Source organism: Xiphophorus maculatus, chromosome 6 (genome assembly GCF_002775205.1).
Source record: "Xiphophorus maculatus strain JP 163 A chromosome 6, X_maculatus-5.0-male, whole genome shotgun sequence".
Taxonomy (NCBI): domain Eukaryota; kingdom Metazoa; phylum Chordata; class Actinopteri; order Cyprinodontiformes; family Poeciliidae; genus Xiphophorus; species Xiphophorus maculatus.
The window spans coordinates 5,177,475-5,198,939 of record NC_036448.1 but is presented as its reverse complement, the minus strand read 5'-3'; the positions used below and the strand labels follow the sequence as shown (position 1 = coordinate 5,198,939).

The following is a 21,465-nucleotide window of genomic DNA, read 5'->3' as shown; positions in this document are numbered from 1 at the left end:
GATTGAAAATAATAATGGATAAGAAGCTTAAGACAAGATGACTCAAAAGAAAAGCTAAAGTTACAGGTGGATAGAAAACAATGCCAGGATTGCTTATGTTATATTTTTCAGTTTCTCGAGGTTAGTTGCAGAACTTTTGTTTTTAGAAAAGACATGCCGCTGGCATGCAGATTTAGTTTTGTGCCCGGCCTGAGGCGGCAATGCTGATTGGTGCCGAGTGCAATATGGCAGTGATAAGGCGGTGAGTAGTGGTGCACCCATGCTGGCTAACTGCATCTGTAAATAATTTTATTTTAAGTCGGGCTGAAAGAAAACAAAGCTAAGAATCCACACTTTCAGAATCTGTAAATAACTCAAAATGCCCAGTGGTTCTATCATGGACTTGTCAATAGGATGAACAAAGAAGACAACAATAAGTGTGTTAAGAGACTAGTACTTTTATTTCAGGTTGCATATATTAATATGTTGTGTTACTGCAGGGGCAACTTCAAGGCAGGTGGTCCGTGAGTGTTTGTTAAATGAGTTAAATGGTTATCAGCCTGAAAAAGTTTGAGAAGCACTGGTTCAGAGCAAGACATGTTCGTTTGTTATTGGGTCCTGGTAAAAGTCCAGACCGAAGTTTATTTCAAAATGACTCACTTTTAGCGGCTTTGCAAAGAAGAAAGAGCTTCTTCTGGGGTCGTGCAAACACCTACTGTACTTTGTACTGATCTATTACTCTTAAAGTTTCCGGTTGTAGCATAACAAAATATATACAGTATGCTCCATGTTTTAAAGTTTTCCGCCAACTTCAGAGCTAATGGTTCATTTAGCTCTTTTGCTAACTCTGAAAACGTTTAGCGCGCCTATCAGACACATTCTAACGCACTAATTTACTTGGCAGGTGAATAAAGTTTTACCTCTTTGTTGAATCTTCAGTTATTGGTCTAAGAATTACCTATTTATGCTTGGGCTCTTATTTTGAAGTGTGGAGACTTTATAGCAGCAGTTCTGTTTCCTCTACTCGCTTTCTCTTTTTTTCCCCCAATAACTTCATCTCAAACAAGAAACATAAAGGAACAAAATAAAACACAGACAATAGAGAGCAAAATATAACCATTAATAAAACATCTGAAATGGAATTACAGAAGATGTAAATTAAAAAGGAAATTTAAAATAGTACTTAACAGTTTCAAGGACAGATATATTTTGAACTGAAGTTAGCGCTTTAGCATTAGCTTGAGATAAATACTGTAATGTTGTAGCGCTTTAGCATTAGCTTCCGCTTGGTGTTGTGCATTAGTGTTAATGGAACTAACTACTAATGAGTAGTGCTCTATGGTTAGTGCTACTAACTTTTTAGCTAGCAGTGCCCACCACTGGTTTTGGTTATAAATGGATATGTAAGCTCTGCAATCTTGGCAGCTGCTTTGGTTTAAAAAAAAAACTCATCAAGGCCCTGCGTGTTTCCTCTCTGACTAGGACATCCTGGCTTACAACTATGAGAAGTCTGAGGGCAACGAGTTGCCATATCCCATCATCGCAGACAGCAAGCGGGAGCTGGCTGTCACTCTGGGCATGCTGGACCCCGTCGAGAAGGACAAAGACGGCATGCCGGTCACTGCTCGCTCCGTGAGCGTCACAACCACATGTCGTTTTCAACCACGTCAGGGTTTCCGAAATGAAGTTGCGGTTCACTTCGAAAACCCTGAATCTGCGACCTGAGTTGAGGATTTGAGACCCGCTTAACCTCCCACTCTGATTTCCCCTGTTTTGTCCAGGTTTTTATTGTTGGGCCTGACAAAAAGCTGAAACTGTCCCTGCTCTATCCCCACACCACGGGACGCAGCTTCGATGAGATCCTGCGCGTGGTCGACAGCCTCCAGCTCACCGCTCAGAAACGAGTGGCCACGCCCACCGAGTGGATGGTGTGTGGTACCTTTTGAAAGCAAAAATCCTCAACAGGAGCCCGACACACAGCAATAAGAATGGACCTCATGAATTTTAGTGGGATTTTATGTGATAACCCAACACAAAGGTTAAAATCTGAAAATCTGGCCTGCGTTTTTACTCGATGCAGTCTGCTTTTTTTGTGGAAGGTGCTTAAAACAACTTTTAATGAGATTACAACAGCAGATTTTTGGAGTCTGCTGTAGCTTTAAGCTTCTACAGATCATTCCCCCAGCATGTTCCATCAGGGTGATATAGACAAACATGGTCAATTTGGGCCTAATCTGACATGTCTGTTTTCATATGGTGGTTTGTTGGCCACCACATTGTTTAAGATGCATGTCGATTTTTATTCACGGATATCTGATTAAAAAGAGTTAAACACCTAAGCATTGCCACACTTTTTAGTTTTTTTTAACCATTTCATTTTCCTCCCACTTGAGCTACGTGCGCTACTTTGTGTTGCTCCATCACGTAAAATCTCTAAAAATAACTTAAAGGTTGTGGTAGAAAAAAAAAAGTAGAAAAACCTTAATTCCACGTGTTGCATTTCTTCCCTCCAGCCCGGAGGCTGCGTGATGGTGCCTCCCAACATGCCCGAGGACGAGGCCGCCGCTTTGTTCCCGATCGGCGTCTTCAGCAAGGAGCTGCCGTCTGGGAGGAAGTACCTGCGCTACACTCCAGATCCACTGGATAGGAAAGGCTGTGAGCCGCCACCAGCTGAACCCGAATTACCCACGTCTCTGGAATAACGGGCTTCTCGTGCAAATCTATGCGATGAATACAAAACGTCTTACCGTAGAAGCAGAGTTGTTCTTATATAACGTGTTTGTAATGGGTTAACAGAAGTAAATACATTTTGCTTTCACCTTATACATTGTTGCGTGCGTTAAAAGGACAGTGGCACTGCATCCAGTCTGAACTAATAATAAAATAATAAATAATAAAAATCAGCCCATTCTGTTCTGCCTGGGTCCTCCTCATAAACAACATCCATGTGTTGTCAAGCATTCCTTAAATCCCTGTTACGCTCCTACATTTTGCAGTAGGATACAAATAAACACCTCAAAAGTGGGTAATTGAATAAATAAATAAAAACTAAAAGAGCTCAAATGTAACTGATTTGCTGCCTTATGTGATGTCAACAGAGGAACTGCTCTACTCTGTGGAAGCTTGATTTTAGGAGGTAAGATTAAATACCGATTTATAACTAAATAGCCAAACTAATAGAAAACTGACCGTGATGTGTTGGCTCAATAAAAACGGCGGCTAGCAGCTTTAAAATAAATTAAATTAAATATTTTTCTCTCTGGTGAAACAGACGAGATTTTATAACTGCTTCCAACTGGGTCAATGACTGATGTTTAACCACTGATTCACTTCCACTTCTCATTCGGGGATATTGATTAATAAACCTGAGTGACAAAGTTTCGTGATGCTGATCTTGCTGTAAAAGCACATGCACCGATCCATCATGTGTGGTTTAAGTCACTGTAACAGGTTGGCGTAGCTTCAGCACAGTAGCAAGTTTAGCTGTTTGAGCTGATGCTTTGTTTTCAGTGATTCACTTTTTCAAGGGAGCGTTGATAAATAATTCCTACCGGCTAACGTAAATTAGCCGGTAGGAATTCAATTGAGAATCTGTGACAAGATTTGAAAACTGCTTTTCAGAGAGTCTCTGTACGACCGAGGTTTGAACTACTTTTTTGTACGCGCAACAAAAGTCCCTTTTTGCAGATTTTTCTTTAAAAAACCCACCAAAAAACAAGCAATGAAAATCATTTACCCCATAACTAGGTTATAACTGTAGCAGATTTAGATTTAAAGTAACCTTTAAATTTGGAAATAAATACTATGATTTTTTTTATTGGGCTATCCATGGAGTCCTTAATCTTATGTCAAAATCTGTGTAAGAAGTTAAACATTGGGGTGATTGAAAAGAGTCTTTCCTATATCTCAAACTGGTAGTGCCCTATTTTATTTTATTTTTTTAAAAACAAAAGAAGCCATTTGTCCAGTGGCTTCCAGACTTTGGAACTCATCCTTCGGACTTGAGATGGGTGGGCTTTCTGGTCTCCTCTGAAAGGCAGATAAAAACAGATATATATATATATAGAGAGAGAGAGAGATACAGTATATGCATTGTGAACTCTTCCAGCGTTTGTACTAGTTTACTGTGAAGCAGTAAGTGGGTATTAAATTAATACATTAAAATAAAACTTTAAAATGTTATAATTTCGTTTTGAAATTCAAGGTGGTATGGAAATTTAATACGTTAACCACAGGTCTTAAATTTTATTATGAAAGAACTAACCACGTATATGTAGTTTTATTTCTAATGAAAATTTTGTCAGGCAAAAAGAAAAAAAGCGTCTTGCTCAGACGTCATGTGAGGCGTTTAAGGCTATTACCGCTAGCTAGTGTTGTTAGGTACGGGGTTGCCATGGGGCAGCGACGGACGGAAGTCGTCGCCACTCGGGTGAAACCAAACACACATAGCGACAAGAGGTTGAAGACTACAAACAGACGCCAGAAATTTCATAGTTGTTGTCTACAATTCTGAATAATAACGCTGTAATTAAGCAATTAACCACACCCTGTTCTTAAATACTCCCCCCCCTCCCACTTACTTTGGCCATAGAAACGCCCGTCACATTCCCTAGCAGACGCCAACTTCCCGGTCCAATAACTGCTCGAAGCATTAAGCTGGACGCATTAAGTCAGCTGTGTAGGATTTGTCGCTCCTCCTCACCGGGCCGGTCGGCGGCATCGGCTTATCAGCTTTGATCTTAGGAACGCGGGCCGCGGCCTGACAGCAGAGCGCGAGGACAGCCGGGGCGAACCGAACGGGAAGGAAGGAAGGAGAATCTGGAGCGGGACGCGCCGCTCTCCAACTGAAGGGCATTACCCCAGTGACCCAGCTGCGACTTCAGTGAAAAGTAAGCGCAGGTGTGTCTCAAAATTGGTAATATTTATTAGGAATGCACATGAAGATGAAGCAAGCAAAAAAAAAAAAAATAAGATACCGACTTGAACAATAAACTGCCAGCTCAGGACGAACACAAACCTTCAGCATGTGGGTTTTCTTAAGGCGAAAACGAAAGAAAAACAGCAACCAAAAAAAAGTGGAATTATTCATATTAATAAGAGCTGCGAGGATGAGACATCTGCTGCAGTTTCGCCCTGCAGTGTGTTCACTTGTCTCATTGGTGCTTCATGAGGGCCTGGTACTCCCTCTGGTGGGAGAACAGCTGCAGGAACACCTTGTACTTCCTGTCATAGAAACTGTGAAAGGAAAACAAAAAGCTGTGAAGTTGAAATTGCATCTTGTTTGCTGATCAATTGGGATTTTTTGGAACCAAAACAAAACTGAAGACATTTTTATTAAAGCCAACAAAACAAAACAAAACAAAAAAATAAAGCACTGAGCATCTATTTTAAATGAGCATATATACTGAAGGCTACTAATAAATAATGAAATAAAAGTTTGGTATCATATATGCAGAGCCTCACAAAACCTTTAACAACTTTCATTGGGATTTTATTTGACAGACCCACACAATTTTTCTTGCTGATTATGAAGAGGCAAGAAAGTTGATACAGTTTGCTGAATGTTTTTGAAACAATACTTGCTACGAACTTTGCACTTCCAAAAAACGGGCGGGGAAAGAAGTCCCATTTTTCTTTGGGAAATAGTTCAATAATTTTGGATCGGGTGGAAAACATTTGTAAACAAATTTTTTTAACTATTAATCGGATTGGACTTTGACTGAACCTCTCCTAGATTATTAATAGTGTTTTGCACGTAGGTCTGCGTATCCTACATGGCTTGATACAAAATGTAAGCTGCTGCTCATTGCCCGGCCATAACTTGGCAGCTTTTCGTGTTCAGATTATGGATGAAATGGTTCACTGTCAGACGTTTCTTAGCTTCCGATGCCGTTTTCGGCCCTACGGGTGGTTGGAACTTCTCCACAACGTCACCCCTGATATTCATCTGTTAAAATGGCACAGTCAAAGCCCAGACCCAAACCCAACTGAGGTTGTGTCACGAAGACATGAGACGTAGAGCTGTAAAAGCGTATCTACAGATATCAGGAAGTCAATTTAAGATTTGGCGGGCCTTCTTAATGCCACATTGAATAAAATTTAAGACAGAAAAAATATTTGAAAGATGCAAGCAGTGTCAAACTTAACGTGTTGCTAGAATGGACGCAGCCTCGCGTGGGGTTGGCAACAGAAGTGAGACAGTGACGAAAACAAATGTAGTCCAGCCAACCGGCGACAAATGTGCACTTCTGATAAGACGCATAAAAGCTAGCTAGCTAGTCAGCAAGAGTATGTTAACATCAAGCCTCAACTGCCTCCAGCCAGAATACAATGGAGATGTCTGCGAGCGACTCAAACTTCTGCTCACGAGAAAAAAAAACAAGTACACACACACGATATTGAATAATTCAACCAAAACAAAAATTAACGTAACATATTTAGGGCCAAATTACATTTTTATATACAGTTAGACATTTTAAGGCCTTTATGTTAGATGCAAGAATGTAATGTGCTGCATTTGTAAAAACAGTTAAATGTATCATTTATAAATCCACTTTAGTTTATCTGCTGCTTTGTATTTGACTACCGCGTAAATTTCCAAGAAAATACAGGATGTTGATGTCGTGTACTGCTTGGAAAGTCGCTTTCCTCACCTCTTGAGCTCCTGGTCTGGCTGAACGACTCGCCCAACTTTGGCCATTTTCTCCATGGCCACCTGAGGCACAAAATTGCAAAGACAAACAGCAACCCATGAGCGGGCATAGAGAGACACGCGTTTTAATTTCACGCCAGCCCGTGACCTACTTATCCCCCAAAACACAATCCGACTCCGGTGGTTCTGGTTCGCGTCGGCTCATGATTAATGCATGGAGGCCTCTCACTCCTACCTAAACCTACAAAATCCAGACAGCGGAGCGCGTGGAGCTGGGGGGGGGCCCTGGGGGATCAGACACAACAACTGCCCCATGTAACAGCTGCCGCCTGGTCCCAATAATGGCGCCTTATTTTTAGTCTCTATGGCTCCGAGGTTGCTGTGAAACTTTGCCCCGAAAAAAGATTTAAAGCCTTACATCTTAATCCATATTTCGCGCGTCCTGCTCCGTGGACACAGCCAGCAGAACTGAGGGAGTATTATACGCTGGTTTCCCTCCAGCAGGTGGCGACACCGAGTCACATTTCAACAATACCTGTTAACGGGATGCTTTCCATATCTGGGTCCTTTTCTAAGCTCGTTTATGTGGATACCCAGCATGCACCTCTGTGTGTCACATTAAATCCTACTGAGAAAAGAGGTCTGCATGAATTATTGACGCCTGGGATAAAAGACCATCAAACTATACAAGTAGTCCAACCCATGCATCAAAGATACACTTTTTATGACACGCTTTAATTCTTGTTCAGTGTAACCCAGTTACGAAAAGCAAGGAACTTGAAGAATTGTGGGGGGAAAAAAGCTAAATAAATCCAACAACATTAGGAAATGAAAGTCATTTTCACACTAAATTATTATTAAACTAAATGTAAAACCTCAGTCTAGATAATTAGCATGAAATTTGAACTCTAGCTCATCCAGTCATTCCTTTTTGTTTTACTAAACAGAGTATTGATTTTAAAATATTTGCTGAAATCTAGGTTAGTCAAACTAAGAAATGTCTTGTAATGCAACTTTTATGGGCAAACAAAGTCTAATGACATGGTTTTAAAAAAAATGATAAGAATTAGAATAACAAATTAAAGCACTGGACTTTACACCAGGTCCTAAAGAGATTAAAAGCTAACCTCAGGTGTATTAAATGCCAAAACACTGCTGTTAGTCAGTAAGCATGAATGAATCCAAAATGGAGTAGTAGCGTAACAGATGTGTGTGTGACTGTACCTCTATGGCTTCATAGTCCTGGGATGCACAGGCGCCCAGAATGGCTGCGCCCACTAGAACGGCCTCGGACTGATCCGGCAGCACCACAGGAAGTGCTGAGAAGAGAAACGACCCTTAGCAACGGCTCTTTCCTGTTTCCAGACTTCCTTGCTGTTTGAACTTATATTATTCTTTGCAGCTTATTTACTTAGCTCTTGTCATTTTAGTTTATCCCTTTGTGTTTTGATTCATTCGTCTGTGTTCTGGGTGGTTTCCTCTTTGGGTTTATTCATTTGTTTAACAGGTACAACTAGGCCTGTCACAATAAACAATAAATCAATTAATCACATGATAAATTAAAATAAACTCAATCATTTTTATTTGCTTGATTTATCGTTTGCCTCTTTTTTCTCTCTCTCTCTTTTTTTTTTTTTTTTTTTTTTACCAAAAACTGAATGATAAAACTCTTCAGTCTGGTGTTTCGGCCTCAACTATCCATTTTTTTGAAAGCTAAATTTGTTTACAGGGACTTCATAATTTATTTTACTTGTTGTTTTCTTTCTTTATTTTGCACCTTCCAAATCTCTTCCAGTTCCAGTGTTTAAATGTTAATTAGAATTTAAAGTGTATTGGTCTTTGAGAACGTGTGCTTGCATTTTTATGCCACTGTTACTATTATATTACTTGAAAACGTTCTCAAAACAACAATACTATTGATCGCAATCAGTTCTGGGGCAATTTATCGTCCAGCAGCATGTGCTATCGTGACAGCACTAGGTACGACGTGCAAAAACATTAACCAAAGAGGCTTTTTCTTGGATTTAGATTGAGCAAGTTTCCATCTGTAATAATATAGAGTAAAGTCATACAACATTCAATGTCCCCGTACACCCTGTTCACAATCACTATAGTCACATAAAATGACCACAACAAAATCATTACTAAATGCCACAACTACAGTTTGAATTAGTTTCTGCTGTGTTTATGTCTCAGCTTCCCCCGCCTGTCAGTTTGCTCCTCATCCCAGCTGTTCCCCATCTCTTGCTTCCTCTCAGCTGTTTTCTATTCTCTCCTGATGAGTCCTCTTTGTTCCTCGGTTAGTTGCACCTCTCCCTCTGTTTATCAGATTGTTCCTCTCCACGATTCCTCTGTGGTTTGTAGCTGTTTCCCCTCCGGTTTCATCTTTCACTCAGGACGTGTTCAACGGCAATGCCTAGTTCGGGTCCGACCCCGACGTTCAAGAACTTTCACTTCGACTCGATTGCTCTATGCGAGCTTTTACGTCAGAATGTCTGAGAGTCTGGTCCATCTCATAATAATTTTCACAATGACTTAGAGCGTCATTTTTGAGGCAGGTGTCAGCTACATTGACTTGCTAAAGCCGATCCGTTCGGACTGTTTCACATTCTGTCAATAAAAAAAACAAAACAAAACAGAGAACATAAACCCTAGCAACTAGAAGCCTTGGTGGAAGAAAGCTTGTGACTCTGAAGCAGCAGACATCAGAAGCCATAATAAGAATTAGTGACACTCTGAACAAATCTGGCCCTTAAGACAGCTACTGTCCAGAGAAATCCAAAACAAGTCCAAGTTGCAGTTTGCCATAAGCCATGTAGAAGGTTGCTTTCAGTGGGAGAAGGTTCTCTGGTCTGATTAGACTACAAATGAACTTTTTTTTGGCCTAAATACAAAATTCTACAATTAGCAGGAAGCTAAAACTGTGTTCCAGTTGCGGTCTGAACTGGGAAATTCCAACTTCCCTGTTGGAAAAATCTACTGGAACGCCCTCTGAAATAAAATTTCCCAATTGGAAAGTGGGAGCAACTCCGTCTGCCACAGGTTAAGGCCAACTTTCAATATGGCCGCTCTTCGTATCTGCAGAAGTGGTGGAAACACGTTCATTTTAGGGGACACACATGCAGCGCCCGCAACTCTACAAAGTAAAAATGGTGTTTGTTTATGGAAAGCAAAGCTTAAAAATGTTTATGGGCGTCTCCGTATTAAAATCCTGTATTCTTAAAGCTGTTACTTGGGGTCTGACGTCAAACCCAGTTTCCACTGCCGAGGTAACCGGAATGCAGCGTAACTCCCACGCATCACCCTGAACGCACCACATACCTGTAGCATTAGCTTGGATCTGTACAAACAGAAGGTTTTTGCTCAAGCCGCCACACAGGAAGAGGGTTCTGATGTCACATCCTGCTTCTTTCACGGAGTCCAGAATGTGACGCGTCCCGAGCTGAAAGTCAGACCCAAGGAGAAGAAGAGGGTCGCCTCGTAAGCCTTTCGATTTTGCACACAGTAGACGCTGAGAGAGTGATAACAAACACATGGCTTACAGCGAGAGCCTGTAGCGTAGCTAAATACAGCCGGGCCAAGTCATCCACGGTTTGGGAAAGAGGCAGACCAATCACCTGCAACACAGTCGAGTGAACAGGAAGAGGAAGGGCTGAATCACCAGCTGAACCCTGATCTGAGAAATAGCTTGTTACTTCATAAAATATTTCGCTTGTTTAGTTTTACAACACATTCAAAGAAAATATATTGATCCCTAAAGTTCAGAGGAGAAAAAGGAGCTTCATGTGCCGAGAGTGTGGCACCGAGGCCTCACCATTCCCTTCAGAGTGGGGTCAGCAAGCGGCGACCTGTTGCCGTGGAAATCCGGCCACACGTGAAGGCTGGATCCCAGCAGGTCCACAGCAGGCGGCGAGCCGGCCATCTGAGCCAAGTGGCTGTTCAGATACGAGTAAATGTTGGCGCCTGTGAAGGGAACTCTGAAATGAGAAATAAAAATACTCTTGAGACGCCTACTGGACCTTAACGTGAGCCTGATATATGGTTCATTGGGGACAGAAAGTGTTCCTGATCAGGCCTGTCGTGGTAAATTGTGCTGGACGATAAACTGTACAAGAAGTTATCGCGATAAAACGATAACATTGTCGTTTTGAGACCATTTTCAAGTATCATGATGGGAATGCCATAGTAGGTCAATAAAGTTAATTTCTAGCAAATATTTAACACTGGAACTGGAAGACATTTTAAATATGCAAAATAAACAACCAAAACAGAAAATGAAATGGAAACTGAAGCCTTTGTAAACAAAATTGTCCTTCAAAAAAAGGGCCTAGTTGAGACCAAAGCAGCAGACTTTAGTAGAGAGAGACGTGAGAAAAACAATCATGCAAATGGGAATGATCAAACTTTAACGTCCACATTATCACTGTGTTTGACACTTGGTGTGATGCGTTTGGTTTTCTCTAAAGACGTTAGGGCTGAAACGATTAATCGCAACGAATCGATTACTGAACTAATCGTCAACTACTTTAGTGATCGATTAATCGCTAACTTGAGCATACACAAAAAAAGGAGGCAATTTGCTTTAAGAACAACACATTCAGAACAGCTATGAAGCCAAAATTGTACAAAAATGTATACATTTTGAATTCAAGATAAAAAATAAGTTTGTAAAACATCTACTCAGAAGTGGCTCAAGTGGAATGATTTTAGTTTTACCTGCATCAAATTCTCATGTTAAGCTGTCAATTATTAATTTGTAACGTCAAATCAATAATCAGATTAGCTCTACACCGTATTGATGTTAGAAGTATTTTTTAGCTGCTACAAAACGATGAATCGCTGCTACAAATGATTAATCGTTCACTAAAGGAGTGCTGTGCTATTGCATTTTAGCTTAGTTTATTTTAAAAAAGGAATTAAACTGTGATGATAAAAGGATGTATTTGCATCTTTTATTGCTTATATATTGTATAACAATGTCTTCAATGGTTAAATAAAAAATCTGAAGAACATGCAAAAAAAAAACTATTATTTTGTCCAATTAATCGATTAATCGGGAGAATAAAATAATCGACTACTAAAATAATCGTTAGTTGGGTCTCGAAAACATGATGCTGGTCGTCGTCGCCCAACGACTCCACTTTGGTCCGGTCAGATGCACACGTAAGCCTCTTTGTTGTTGTCTCTTTAACAAAAACAAAGGCAAATTTTAAAGACGCAGACACACAGCCACTTTTCTTCATACAACTTGTGGAAGCAGAAAGGGACGGATTCAGGTTTTAACCTCTGTGTTAACCCGTTCACACAGAATCCACATTAGCAGTCAGCAGGACAGCGCCTCCTCCAGTCAGCTGCGTGCAGTAGCAAGAAAAACCAACTGAGTCGCTGTGAGCTGACCTCTGGTTAGCCTGTTCCTGTAGCTGGGCGTAAGCAGCGTGGCCCTTCACAATGTGGTCGATCTGCAGGGAGGAGAGGGACAACGGAGAAGTAAAAGAGGGACAAGCCGCTGATAACAAGGAGGCTCACAAGGACGTGAGAAACAGGTAAGCTGAGTAATGAATGAATTACAATAGAAATGTTTTTTTTCTAGTGAATGAGTGCAGGAAGTCAATAGATTGTGTTTGCTTTTAGTTTTAGGTCGCTACTTAAGACTGAATGTCTGCACATCCTATGAAAAACAGTGGACATTCAGAAAAATATTTAATTCTTTGCTATTGTGAGATAGGATATATATAGGAGATTTGATTGAAGATGAATGTTTTTTTTGTTTTTTTTAAACAAAAACAACAAGGCTTATAATACATTGACGGGAAACCCTGGATTTTATTCTTAAGCCATATCGCATAATTCTGTTAGAAAGGGTGTGTTTTCCAGTTTCAAAAACAGGAACTCATATTGCTTCAATCTCCTCGGCACGGTTAAATTTGATGTTATATACAGTACAGACCAAAAGTTTGGACACACCTTTCTAATTCAATGGGTTTTCTTTATTTTCATGACTATTTATAAGGCAATAAATCCCACTTATTAACCTGACAGGGCAGGTTGACCTATGAAGTGAAAACCATTTCAGGTGACGACCTCTTGAAGCTCATCAAGAAAATGCAGAGTGTGTGCAAAGCAGTAATCACAGCAAAAGGTTGCTACTTTGAAGAAACTAGAATATAAGGGCTATTTTCAGTTGTTTTACACTTTTTTGTTTAGTGCATATTTCCACATGTGTTATTCATAGGTTTGATGCCTTCAGTGTGAATCTACAATGTCAATAGTCATGAAAATAAAGGAAACTCATTGAATTAAAAGGTGTGTCCAAACTTTTGGTCTGTACTGTATATGAATATGTCCACATATGTGACAAGGTGACTGTGGCAGGGCGTCTGACCAGCCTTCCTGTGGCACTCTGTCCTCCCTCGTTAAGCCACAGGTCTGGCACCATGGCGGACAGGTAGGGTCCCCACACTCCGGGCACAAACCGAGGCTGCTCACTGATCTGCTCATAAATGACACACATGAGTGATTATATAAAAAAATAAAATAAAATAAAAGCAGTTAAAAAAACTTGATTACAGGAAGTCATGCATCCCTAAAATCCACTGACCGCCATGTGACAAGTAGACGTCCCACAGACAATCACCATGCGCGACGTGATTGGCCAGCCCTCGCAGGGCAAATCGAAGCCTTGCACATCAGCGCCTATGACACCTGGAAGGAGTAAGACGGCGTATCGGGCTCATTTTAGATTGAATTTTTTTTTAAAAGGAGTACATTTCTGTAGAAAACCTCAGAAATTTATTTATTTTTTTAAGAGAAAACTTGGAAATTTCTGAGTTCCGAAAGTTGGAAACTTTCTAGGAAAAAACTCAAATTTTGAGATTTATGTTAGAAAATTTCTAAAAAAAAAACAAACCCCAAAAACATAGAAATTTCTGAGTTGGAAAAGTGCCAACGGCTCAGGAGAGGCAGCTTCCGACTTTCGTGGCAGGTGACACGGCTTCGGTGTCGAATTTAATATGGAATATGAAAATGTTGATTTTGAACAAATAAAAAAAATATCATTTCTAAAAAACAAAACAAGAATACATATACAACTCTGGGAAAAATTAAGAGACCACCGCAAAATGATCAGTCTCTCTGATTTTACTTTTTGTAGCTATATGTTTGAATAAAATTAACATTGTTCTTTTTTTCCATGAACTACTGACAACATGTCTGACATTCCTCTCTAACACTAACTCAGGAAGAGCTCAGAAATCAACATTTGGTGGAAAAGCCAGGAGGTTTTCAACGGGGTTTAGTTTAGTGGGCTCTTCATTTTTTCCAAAACTTTTTTTGGTGGAAATTCACTCCTCCTTTTTATTCTATCTAGAATGTGTCTAATCATAAAACTACATCATAAAGTAGTTTTAACCAAAGAATATCATCATACTATACTAAGTGGGGTGAGAGGGATAACATACTCGACATGCAGAAGAGGAGCATTAAATCAGCTCCCAAGCCTTCATGTGGGATTCAGCGATGGCACCGACTGTTGCAATAATGTTTGCAGAGCTGGTTTGTGTTTTATAGGAAGCGTCCTCGCCTGCGTGTAGACTGGCAGGAACAACAACCTTCGGTTCGGAGCAATCCGACCCCTGACCGACGCAACAATACGCGGCTGGCAGAGGTCCCGACCGCGGGTCAGGGGGCAGGGTTCACGAGCGGGTGGAGCTCGCAGAGCCAAACCAGATGGTTGGGATTCCAGGAGCTGCGCAGGCGCTTCCCCCCTCCCGCACCGAAGGCTGTACATTTTGCTTTTACTTGAGTCATTTTACTATCTCTACTATTACTTGCGTAAGATTTCTGGATTTTCTGCCCGCTGAATGGAAAATGAACATGTTTTAACCAAAAACTCACCAGACACACACACACACACACACACACACACACACACCTGCAGTTTTTGTTAAAGTTTCATGAGTTTTTTTTTTTTTTTTTTACTGAAAGAAACTGATTTGGAACATTTTAAATTTGCCTGATTTTGTTATTTTTTTTGTTACTTATATGAATTATTGTCATTCTTGTCCCTTAAAATATAACAATTTCCACTTAACTTTATATGACATAGAAATTTAGAAGACATAAGGTAAATATTAAATGATTAATCATTTGATCAGTTACTTAGTACTTGAGCAGAATTTTACCAAATACATTTTACTCTTCTTGAGTAATTTCCTGGACAGCTACTTTTACTTTTATGTCAGTAAAAATATGTCGAAGTACTGCTACTCTTACTTGAGTACAATTTCTGGTACTCGACCCACGTCTGTTTCTGATTTTTTGGGGCGTTTTTATAATGCAACACACTTTGAACTGCCGTGTTGCTGAAATTTTCGACACAAATAGGCTCGATTGACTGATTGATGAAGCACTGATTTCATTTGATGGGACTTTTGAGGCTGCAAATCCGTAAACATGTCAGTAACTTAGCGAGGCTAAGCGAGGCTCAAACGACGCCTGTCCCAACAACTCGCTCCTGTTTGCGCTCGCTCTGCAGAAACGTGTCTCAGTGAAGGTCGTTTTGCCACTTTCTGCTCCTGCAGGTGCTCTGTGCTTTTCGGCTAAAACGGGTTCGGATAAAAAAAATTTAAAAAAACGCTGCACTCGACAGCTGCAGGAACCTGTCGTGGAAGTTTACAACGAGAAACAAGTATTTTTCCAGAGTTGGATTCTTGCTTCGTGGAGGATGAGGGGAGTTTTTTGTTGTTGTTGTTTTTTGAGACGCCTCAGTGAGCTGGTGCAGTTAAAATAAGTGGCTTCAGTCTGGACACGACTTTTGTTTCCTTTTTGTCTCCGTTGGGTGTGCTACCTAAGCCTCCGGCATGAGCATCAATGAGTGAAGCACCGACTGCTGTTCCTGGGTTCAGACCCAGATCTGCCGCGGCCTGCGGGGTCAGGCCTCCTGCCAGAGGACTTCCTGGAGAACACGTCGCACTGCCTGGATGGAAAATCGTTAGACGTTAGAAGACGACAATCAAAATGAAGCAAATATTTGTGAGAGATATGAGATTAGATTTATATATATATATATATATGTTCTTGCCTATTTTGGAGAAATTGTTTTCCAAAAGATCCTCCAGTCCAACGCTAATCCAAAAGCTGGGATCCCAGCCACCTGGAGGACAGTATGTCCACTTACACACTAGAGTACATAAAGACCTGAGGGACAGCGGGGAAGAATAATACCAGATTACATCGCACATTGGGTGAATTTTGATATCTATCCGGTTATCTACTGCTGAGGACACAAGATCCGAAACATTTTGACAACAATTAAAAAAAAAAAAAAACACAGATAACTTTTTTTAATCTGTCCTGCTGCTCTGCTTTTACTCCGAGAAATTAGGTCGGTGTTCCCAAAACGAAAAAAAAAACAAAACAAAACATGCAGTTTGGTATCCACACAGTGAGATTAAAAACAGGGCCTAGCGAAAGTATTAATTCCTCTTGAAACTTTGCATAGTTTGCTACATTATAACCACGATCCCCCTGTGTATTTCAGTTTCACTGCAAAATCTCCAACTCTTACACCATTTTTTGGTCCAGTTTCCAGCGCAAACGTCTTAGTACTCTTAAAATAAGACAATTAACTTGCAAGCAGCTTTTCAGCAAGAAATAGCAGGTTGTTTAGAGCAGTGGTCCCCAACCTTTTTATTACCGCGGACCGGTCAAGACTTGGCAATTTTGCTGCGGCCTCCGGGGGGTTGGAGGTGGGGGCGTCAGATAATGCTTCTGCATGTTGGTGTTCACGCTAAAGCCTTTTTTTTTTTTGGCTCCGATTTTCCCTTTGAGACAACCTTACAACATCCTGTGGTGGTGTGTTACATGGTGTGTTACGTGGTGTGTTGAATATGTCCGATCTAAAATCGAGGATATTCAACGTTGTCTTGGCTCGATTATCGCAGCCTGTGGGTTTTTTTTTCCTGACTGGGAGCAGAACGCAGCCTGTTGAATGTGACAGGCAGCCAATCAGAAAGCGCGGTGACGTAAGAACGGAGGGGAATCCCAAACAGTTGACATGGCAACTGAGAGTCCGGTGGACATCAGAGGTGATATGTGGAAATGTTTATTACTACATGTAAAGGTCATTTTATATATGTTTATTATATGTGGTTATGTTTGTTCAGTTAAAAATGTTAACTACAAACAAACATAACTCACCTCCAAATCATAGTGCAGCAAATAGAGCGGCTGCTCCCGCCATCTTTTATCAAACGCCTTTTCTTTTTGTTTCCTCTTTTATCGCTTAAAATGAGCCACAAACTATCACTACTGCTTCCACATCGTCATCCGTGTTTGTTACTCTAAATTCACGTTTGGTATGTTGGAGGTTTTACTGGATTTTCTTCTGGAATCGGTTCTGTGGTGTGTTGCTCCTGCCGTGTGGCTGGACACACGAACCGACCGAACCTGTTGGACTTTTATCGGCTCTGTGGTCACAGAGGTTTGGAAAATCGGCCGACAATCTTTAAATCGTGTGAACCAGACCTACAACTCACAAGCTCCACTCCTCTCATCTCCTCTCCACCACCGCCGTAACGCTCTCTGACTCTGGTCTCTATGGTAACGTTTACATATCCCTTCAAAATAAAAATCTGGGAGAGATGAGAGACAATGACACTCGAACTGTTGCTTATGCTCAGGGTTTTTGGTCTCTACGTGGCGACGCAGTTTGAAGCTTCATTGCCTCATTAACATCCGGTCACCAGATCATGCAGAGCTTGGAATCTGGGAATCACCTACCGGGATGAATCCATTCTCCTGTCTCTTCTCTGGGCCTTTTTCCCTTCGCAAAGAAACTTTCCAAAGACTCTGATCTGTTTCTGACTCATCTTGCTGCTTGTAGGCTCAATGTTGGCGCCCAAGACGTAACTGAGAGAATCCGGTTAAAGGATTTTCAAAATAAAAGATCCTCCAAACTCAAATAATACATAAAACGGAAATATTTAATTATTTCTTGCGCGGCCCGGTACCAATTGGTCCACGGACCGGTACCGGTCTGCGGCCCGGGGGTTGGGGACCACTGGTTTAGAGTCAATAACTCTAAATGAAAAATGAATTGCTCCGCTGGCAGATTATTTTACTTATGAGAAAAATGTCTTGTTATAAGTGAAATAACCCTATATCTTGCTGAACAGCTTTCTTATTCCAAGTGTACTAAGACATTTGCACTAAAACTAGACTAAAAATACTTCAGGTTTTCTGAAAAAGAGCAACTAGAGGAACTGCAGACATACAAAGGCTGGAGTTTAGTGGATAAACGAATTACTGCTCAAGCACTCCACAAATCTGAACTTCTTCAGGGAGCGTCGAGATTAAAAGCAACCGTTCAAAGAAACGTTTGTCGCCAGCCGTGTAGCGGACACAGCTCTCTCGTCTCATGAGACCTGATCTGCACTTCCAGGCCCTCTTTGCAAAATCCTACGTGTGGCAATAAACTCACATAGTGAAGCGTGGTCCTGACAGAATCGTGTAGTGGGTGTCACTTTGCTTCAGCGGGGATAGAACTTATCAGAGTCGAATCTCGAAAGAAATAAGTAAACACTCAAAACCAATTGAAAATTTGTGGAAAGACTAAAGCCCTCAAAATATTTACATGTAGGTCAACGGCTCCATCGGGACACTTATGTCATCATGACAGTTAAGGGGTTAAGTTAAACAGAAATGCCCGATTTCCCCCCCTTCCACTTTTCAATTACACACTACGTCGTGTTGATCTTTTCATGTAAAACCCCAGTAAAACAAAGCTAAACGTGTGACTGTAACGTGACAAAACATGTCAAAGGTTCAAGAGGTTTGCGTACGCTTGTGTGTGTATAACACAAATTCCCTTCTACCCCCCAAAAACAGAGCAAGCCGAGGGAGCTGACCTCGTTGTGGAGCCTGTAGCTTTCCAGGACAGGAAGTCCGGCAGGTCAAAAAAGTGAGCGGCTTTGTCCCAGCAGCTGTCCTTTAGATTCTGACAAAGAGGCAACGAGAATCAGTAGCTACTGACGGCTGACCCAAACTGTAGATGAGCACGCGTCACGCAAACTTAACATCGCCACCAAACAGATGGAAGTTGGTGGGCTGTTCAAAAGTATGCAAGATGACCAGCTGGTTTAACAAGAAAAAGAACAAAAAACACACAGATCGCAGAGGAAGAGGCGATGACCTTCCTCACCTCTTTCAGCCAGAGGAGCTTCGGAGGTTGCATCTCCTGCGACATGACCCCCCCCACCCTGCTCAGGACCCTGTGTCCGGTGTTTGTTATCCGATCCGCCTGCTCCGCAGCGCGATGGTCCATCCACATCACCACGTTCTTCTGCGGGTCGCCTAAATTACAGAAGAAAAAAAAATCAGGAGAGAGCATCAGGTTTTTACAAACGCCGCATTTTGTTCATTTGTTGACGTCAGCTAGGAGGGAAGAAACATGAATTTTAGTTGCTGAATGCGTTCAAGACAATCACCAGACTAAAGGCTGAAGATGACAGGAAGCTAACTAACACGACGCTCACCCTCCTGAGTGACCGGCACTGGCTGGAAGCTTTCATCCAAAACTACCAGAGAGCAGGTGGCATCGAAGCCGACGCCCCGGATCTGGTCGCTCTGCACCCCACTGGTCACTACCTGCGATAAAACAGAGTCAGAACGACATATAACCACACCACCGGTCACCGTATGTCTGTAAAGTAAGGAACAAATGTTTGATCAAGTGTTGGATTATTACAGAATGTTCCAGCATAAAATAATCTATTACACTTCTCAAACAATTAGCCACCCTAAAGGATATTCAGATAATATTTTTGTACTCTGAACCAGGTGAATTTCAACTATAGAAGATGTAGCTAACGCAGTATTTTACACCACATAATCCAGGATGCGTGTCTTCCCTTTATACACCTGTTGTCGTCTCATAGTAGAGATGTTAAAATGTCAAAACCTGTTTAAATTGCTAATAAACAAACGCGCTCTGAACATATAAGCTGTAGCTAAACTGCTTTGACAAAAATAACCGATAACCTAATTTACCTCATTTTGGCTAGCTAAACCGCTAGCTAAAATGAGTAAATGTTAGATTAAATCACACCAAAAAAAAAAGCTACATGTGAAACATTTTTAATACAGGAAGTTTGGTGAGACACAACCTAAGCATGAGCAGTAAAATAAGACTAGAAAAAAAATGAGGGAAACATTTAGCAAATTGTAAAGAAAGATGGCTAAGCAGACAGATTAAGTAAGGCAAATGGTGTTAGCTAAAAAAAAAAAAAACAACACATAGCAGTGGGAATGCTTTCTAAATACAGACAGATTTCAGCTGGTTTCTTGGCTTTCTTTGTCTTTTTGCAAATCCGTTTCTTCATGTGTTTGATACTTTTTCTCATTGATTTCTTTGTGTTTTACTTGGGTCTCCTCCGCCCCCCAACATCTGGTCTAAAGGTTTTGTCAATGTAAATATTAAGACATATATTTTCTGGTCTGGGGGGAAAAATGAAAAAGGTAGACATGTTCAATGCTTACTTTAGTAGCTGTATATAAAATAATTTTCAAGGAATCACAGCTTCGTTGAAATGTTCATGTGTTTCAGTAAATCACATCACATAGCTTAATTAAACCCATGCTGCGAGGCCCGTGATTTCTGAAACCTAAATACAACATTTAGGTTTGAAATAAAAAAAATAACACTTCAAATACAAAAAATGTGGACTTAATGAAACACATGCTTATCTGCTAATAGACTGTTTTCCAAAAGTACTTTTAATCTGACAAACGAGCCTCGTTCTAATTGAATAAATCGGACTGTACAGCCTTATCCTGACTGACACTTTACAACAATGGGTACATTTTAATCTTTGTAACCTCTGCAAATTTTGATAACAGGTGTGAGCAGGAGGCACGTATTTATCTTTCAGTTGTACAGGACGCATGTCACGTTAAAGATGGTAAAGGTTTCGAAATAACTTACTTTCATAATGCTACGGACACCTCTGAGATTTGGACAGTTTGATAAAGCGATTATCAAAGACCTCATCTAGGATTGAGTCCTTTGATACCAATTCCGTTTTTTTTTTTTATTTGACCATCTCTTGCACAGAGAACTTCCCACCTTGACCACTGAGCAGCATTTCTGCCATATCTCTGTGGAGGACTGGACGTAGTGCTCCGGCTGGGGCTTCCAGATGGTGATGGGTTCCTCTGCGGTGGTCTTCAGGAGCCCCTCTCTGGTCACCAGTGCGGCCCTCACACTGGCAGTACCCACATCAACCCCAACATAAAAGACCTCCGCCATGTGGAGCAGCCGCTGAGGATCCTCCGGTCAAGAATCAACCTGGGTGCACTGTTGAAGAATAAATAAAGTGTTGACGCCAGAGTGAATGAATGACTCATCTTCTTCTTATTATTATTATTATTATTATTATTATTTCGATTCCTTTATTGGTTAATGAATACAGAAAGACTAAAACTACAGCTCGCAGCCTTGTACGCCGTTATCCTTAAGGACACTCGTGTCCTCGGTTTGAATAACAAAGCTGCAGATTTACACCAATCAAAAGCGCAGATTGTATTTTGAGCACCGCGTGCATAAAACCCCCGCAACCAATGACGCATTTGCTATCAAACTCAAACACACGGAGTGTTCATCCGAAAATCTTATTTCACGGTAGAGAGCGAGAGAGAGAAAAAAAACGTTTAATCGCGTACAAGTTTCTTACCATGAACTTTGATATGTAGCAGGACGGTGGGGTGAGACGGAACGCGAAAGCGGCCAAAAAGGATAGCATTCGCATTTTTCTTGTCGAAGCCAAACAAACTCTGGA

At 41.1% G+C, this 21,465-nt stretch overlaps 3 protein-coding genes across 3 annotated transcripts in view; 1 reads left to right on the top strand and 2 right to left on the bottom strand.

Moving 5' to 3' along the window:
* The window catches only part of LOC102232139 (phospholipid phosphatase 6-like), an 11,696-nt gene extending 9,159 nt beyond the window's left edge, over positions 1 to 2,537 (bottom strand). Inside the window, exon 1 of the mRNA XM_005811031.2 lies at positions 2,460 to 2,537. The gene's annotated coding sequence lies outside the window, so the exon portion shown is untranslated. The remainder of the gene's footprint in view (positions 1 to 2,459) is intronic.
* LOC102229529 (peroxiredoxin-6-like) overlaps positions 1 to 4,982 on the top strand; it is a 7,165-nt gene extending 2,183 nt beyond the window's left edge. The window contains exons 3-5 of the mRNA XM_005811021.3: positions 1,462 to 1,611; positions 1,761 to 1,907; positions 2,493 to 4,982. Coding sequence (XP_005811078.1) covers positions 1,462 to 1,611; positions 1,761 to 1,907; positions 2,493 to 2,681 — 486 coding nt within the window. The 3' untranslated portion in view covers positions 2,682 to 4,982. The remainder of the gene's footprint in view (positions 1 to 1,461; positions 1,612 to 1,760; positions 1,908 to 2,492) is intronic.
* Positions 4,882 to 21,465, bottom strand: fggy (FGGY carbohydrate kinase domain containing). Its single transcript, XM_014473299.2, has 16 exons — positions 21,361 to 21,465; positions 20,754 to 20,984; positions 19,165 to 19,276; positions 18,831 to 18,982; positions 18,538 to 18,626; positions 15,711 to 15,826; positions 15,477 to 15,605; positions 13,230 to 13,333; positions 13,014 to 13,121; positions 12,029 to 12,090; positions 10,446 to 10,608; positions 10,174 to 10,248; positions 9,953 to 10,073; positions 7,856 to 7,950; positions 6,633 to 6,694; positions 4,882 to 5,214 (listed from the first exon to the last, which is right to left on the bottom strand). The coding sequence occupies exons 2-16, from the start codon at positions 20,934 to 20,936 to the stop codon at positions 5,133 to 5,135; spliced, it is 1,653 nt and encodes a 550-aa protein (XP_014328785.1). The 5' UTR covers positions 20,937 to 20,984; positions 21,361 to 21,465; the 3' UTR covers positions 4,882 to 5,132.

Excerpts from the sequence above, each read along its gene's own strand:
- fggy (XM_014473299.2), bottom strand. The coding sequence starts at position 20,936 with ATGGCGGAGGTCTTTTATGTTGGGGTTGATGTGGGTACTGCCAGTGTG. Across the intron at positions 18,627-18,830 it reads AGCTCCTCTGGCTGAAAGAG|AATCTAAAGGACAGCTGCTG; the intron begins GTGAGGAAGGTC and ends CCTCTTTGTCAG. Across the intron at positions 13,122-13,229 it reads CGTCTACTTGTCACATGGCG|ATCAGTGAGCAGCCTCGGTT; the intron begins GTCAGTGGATTT and ends ATTTATGAGCAG.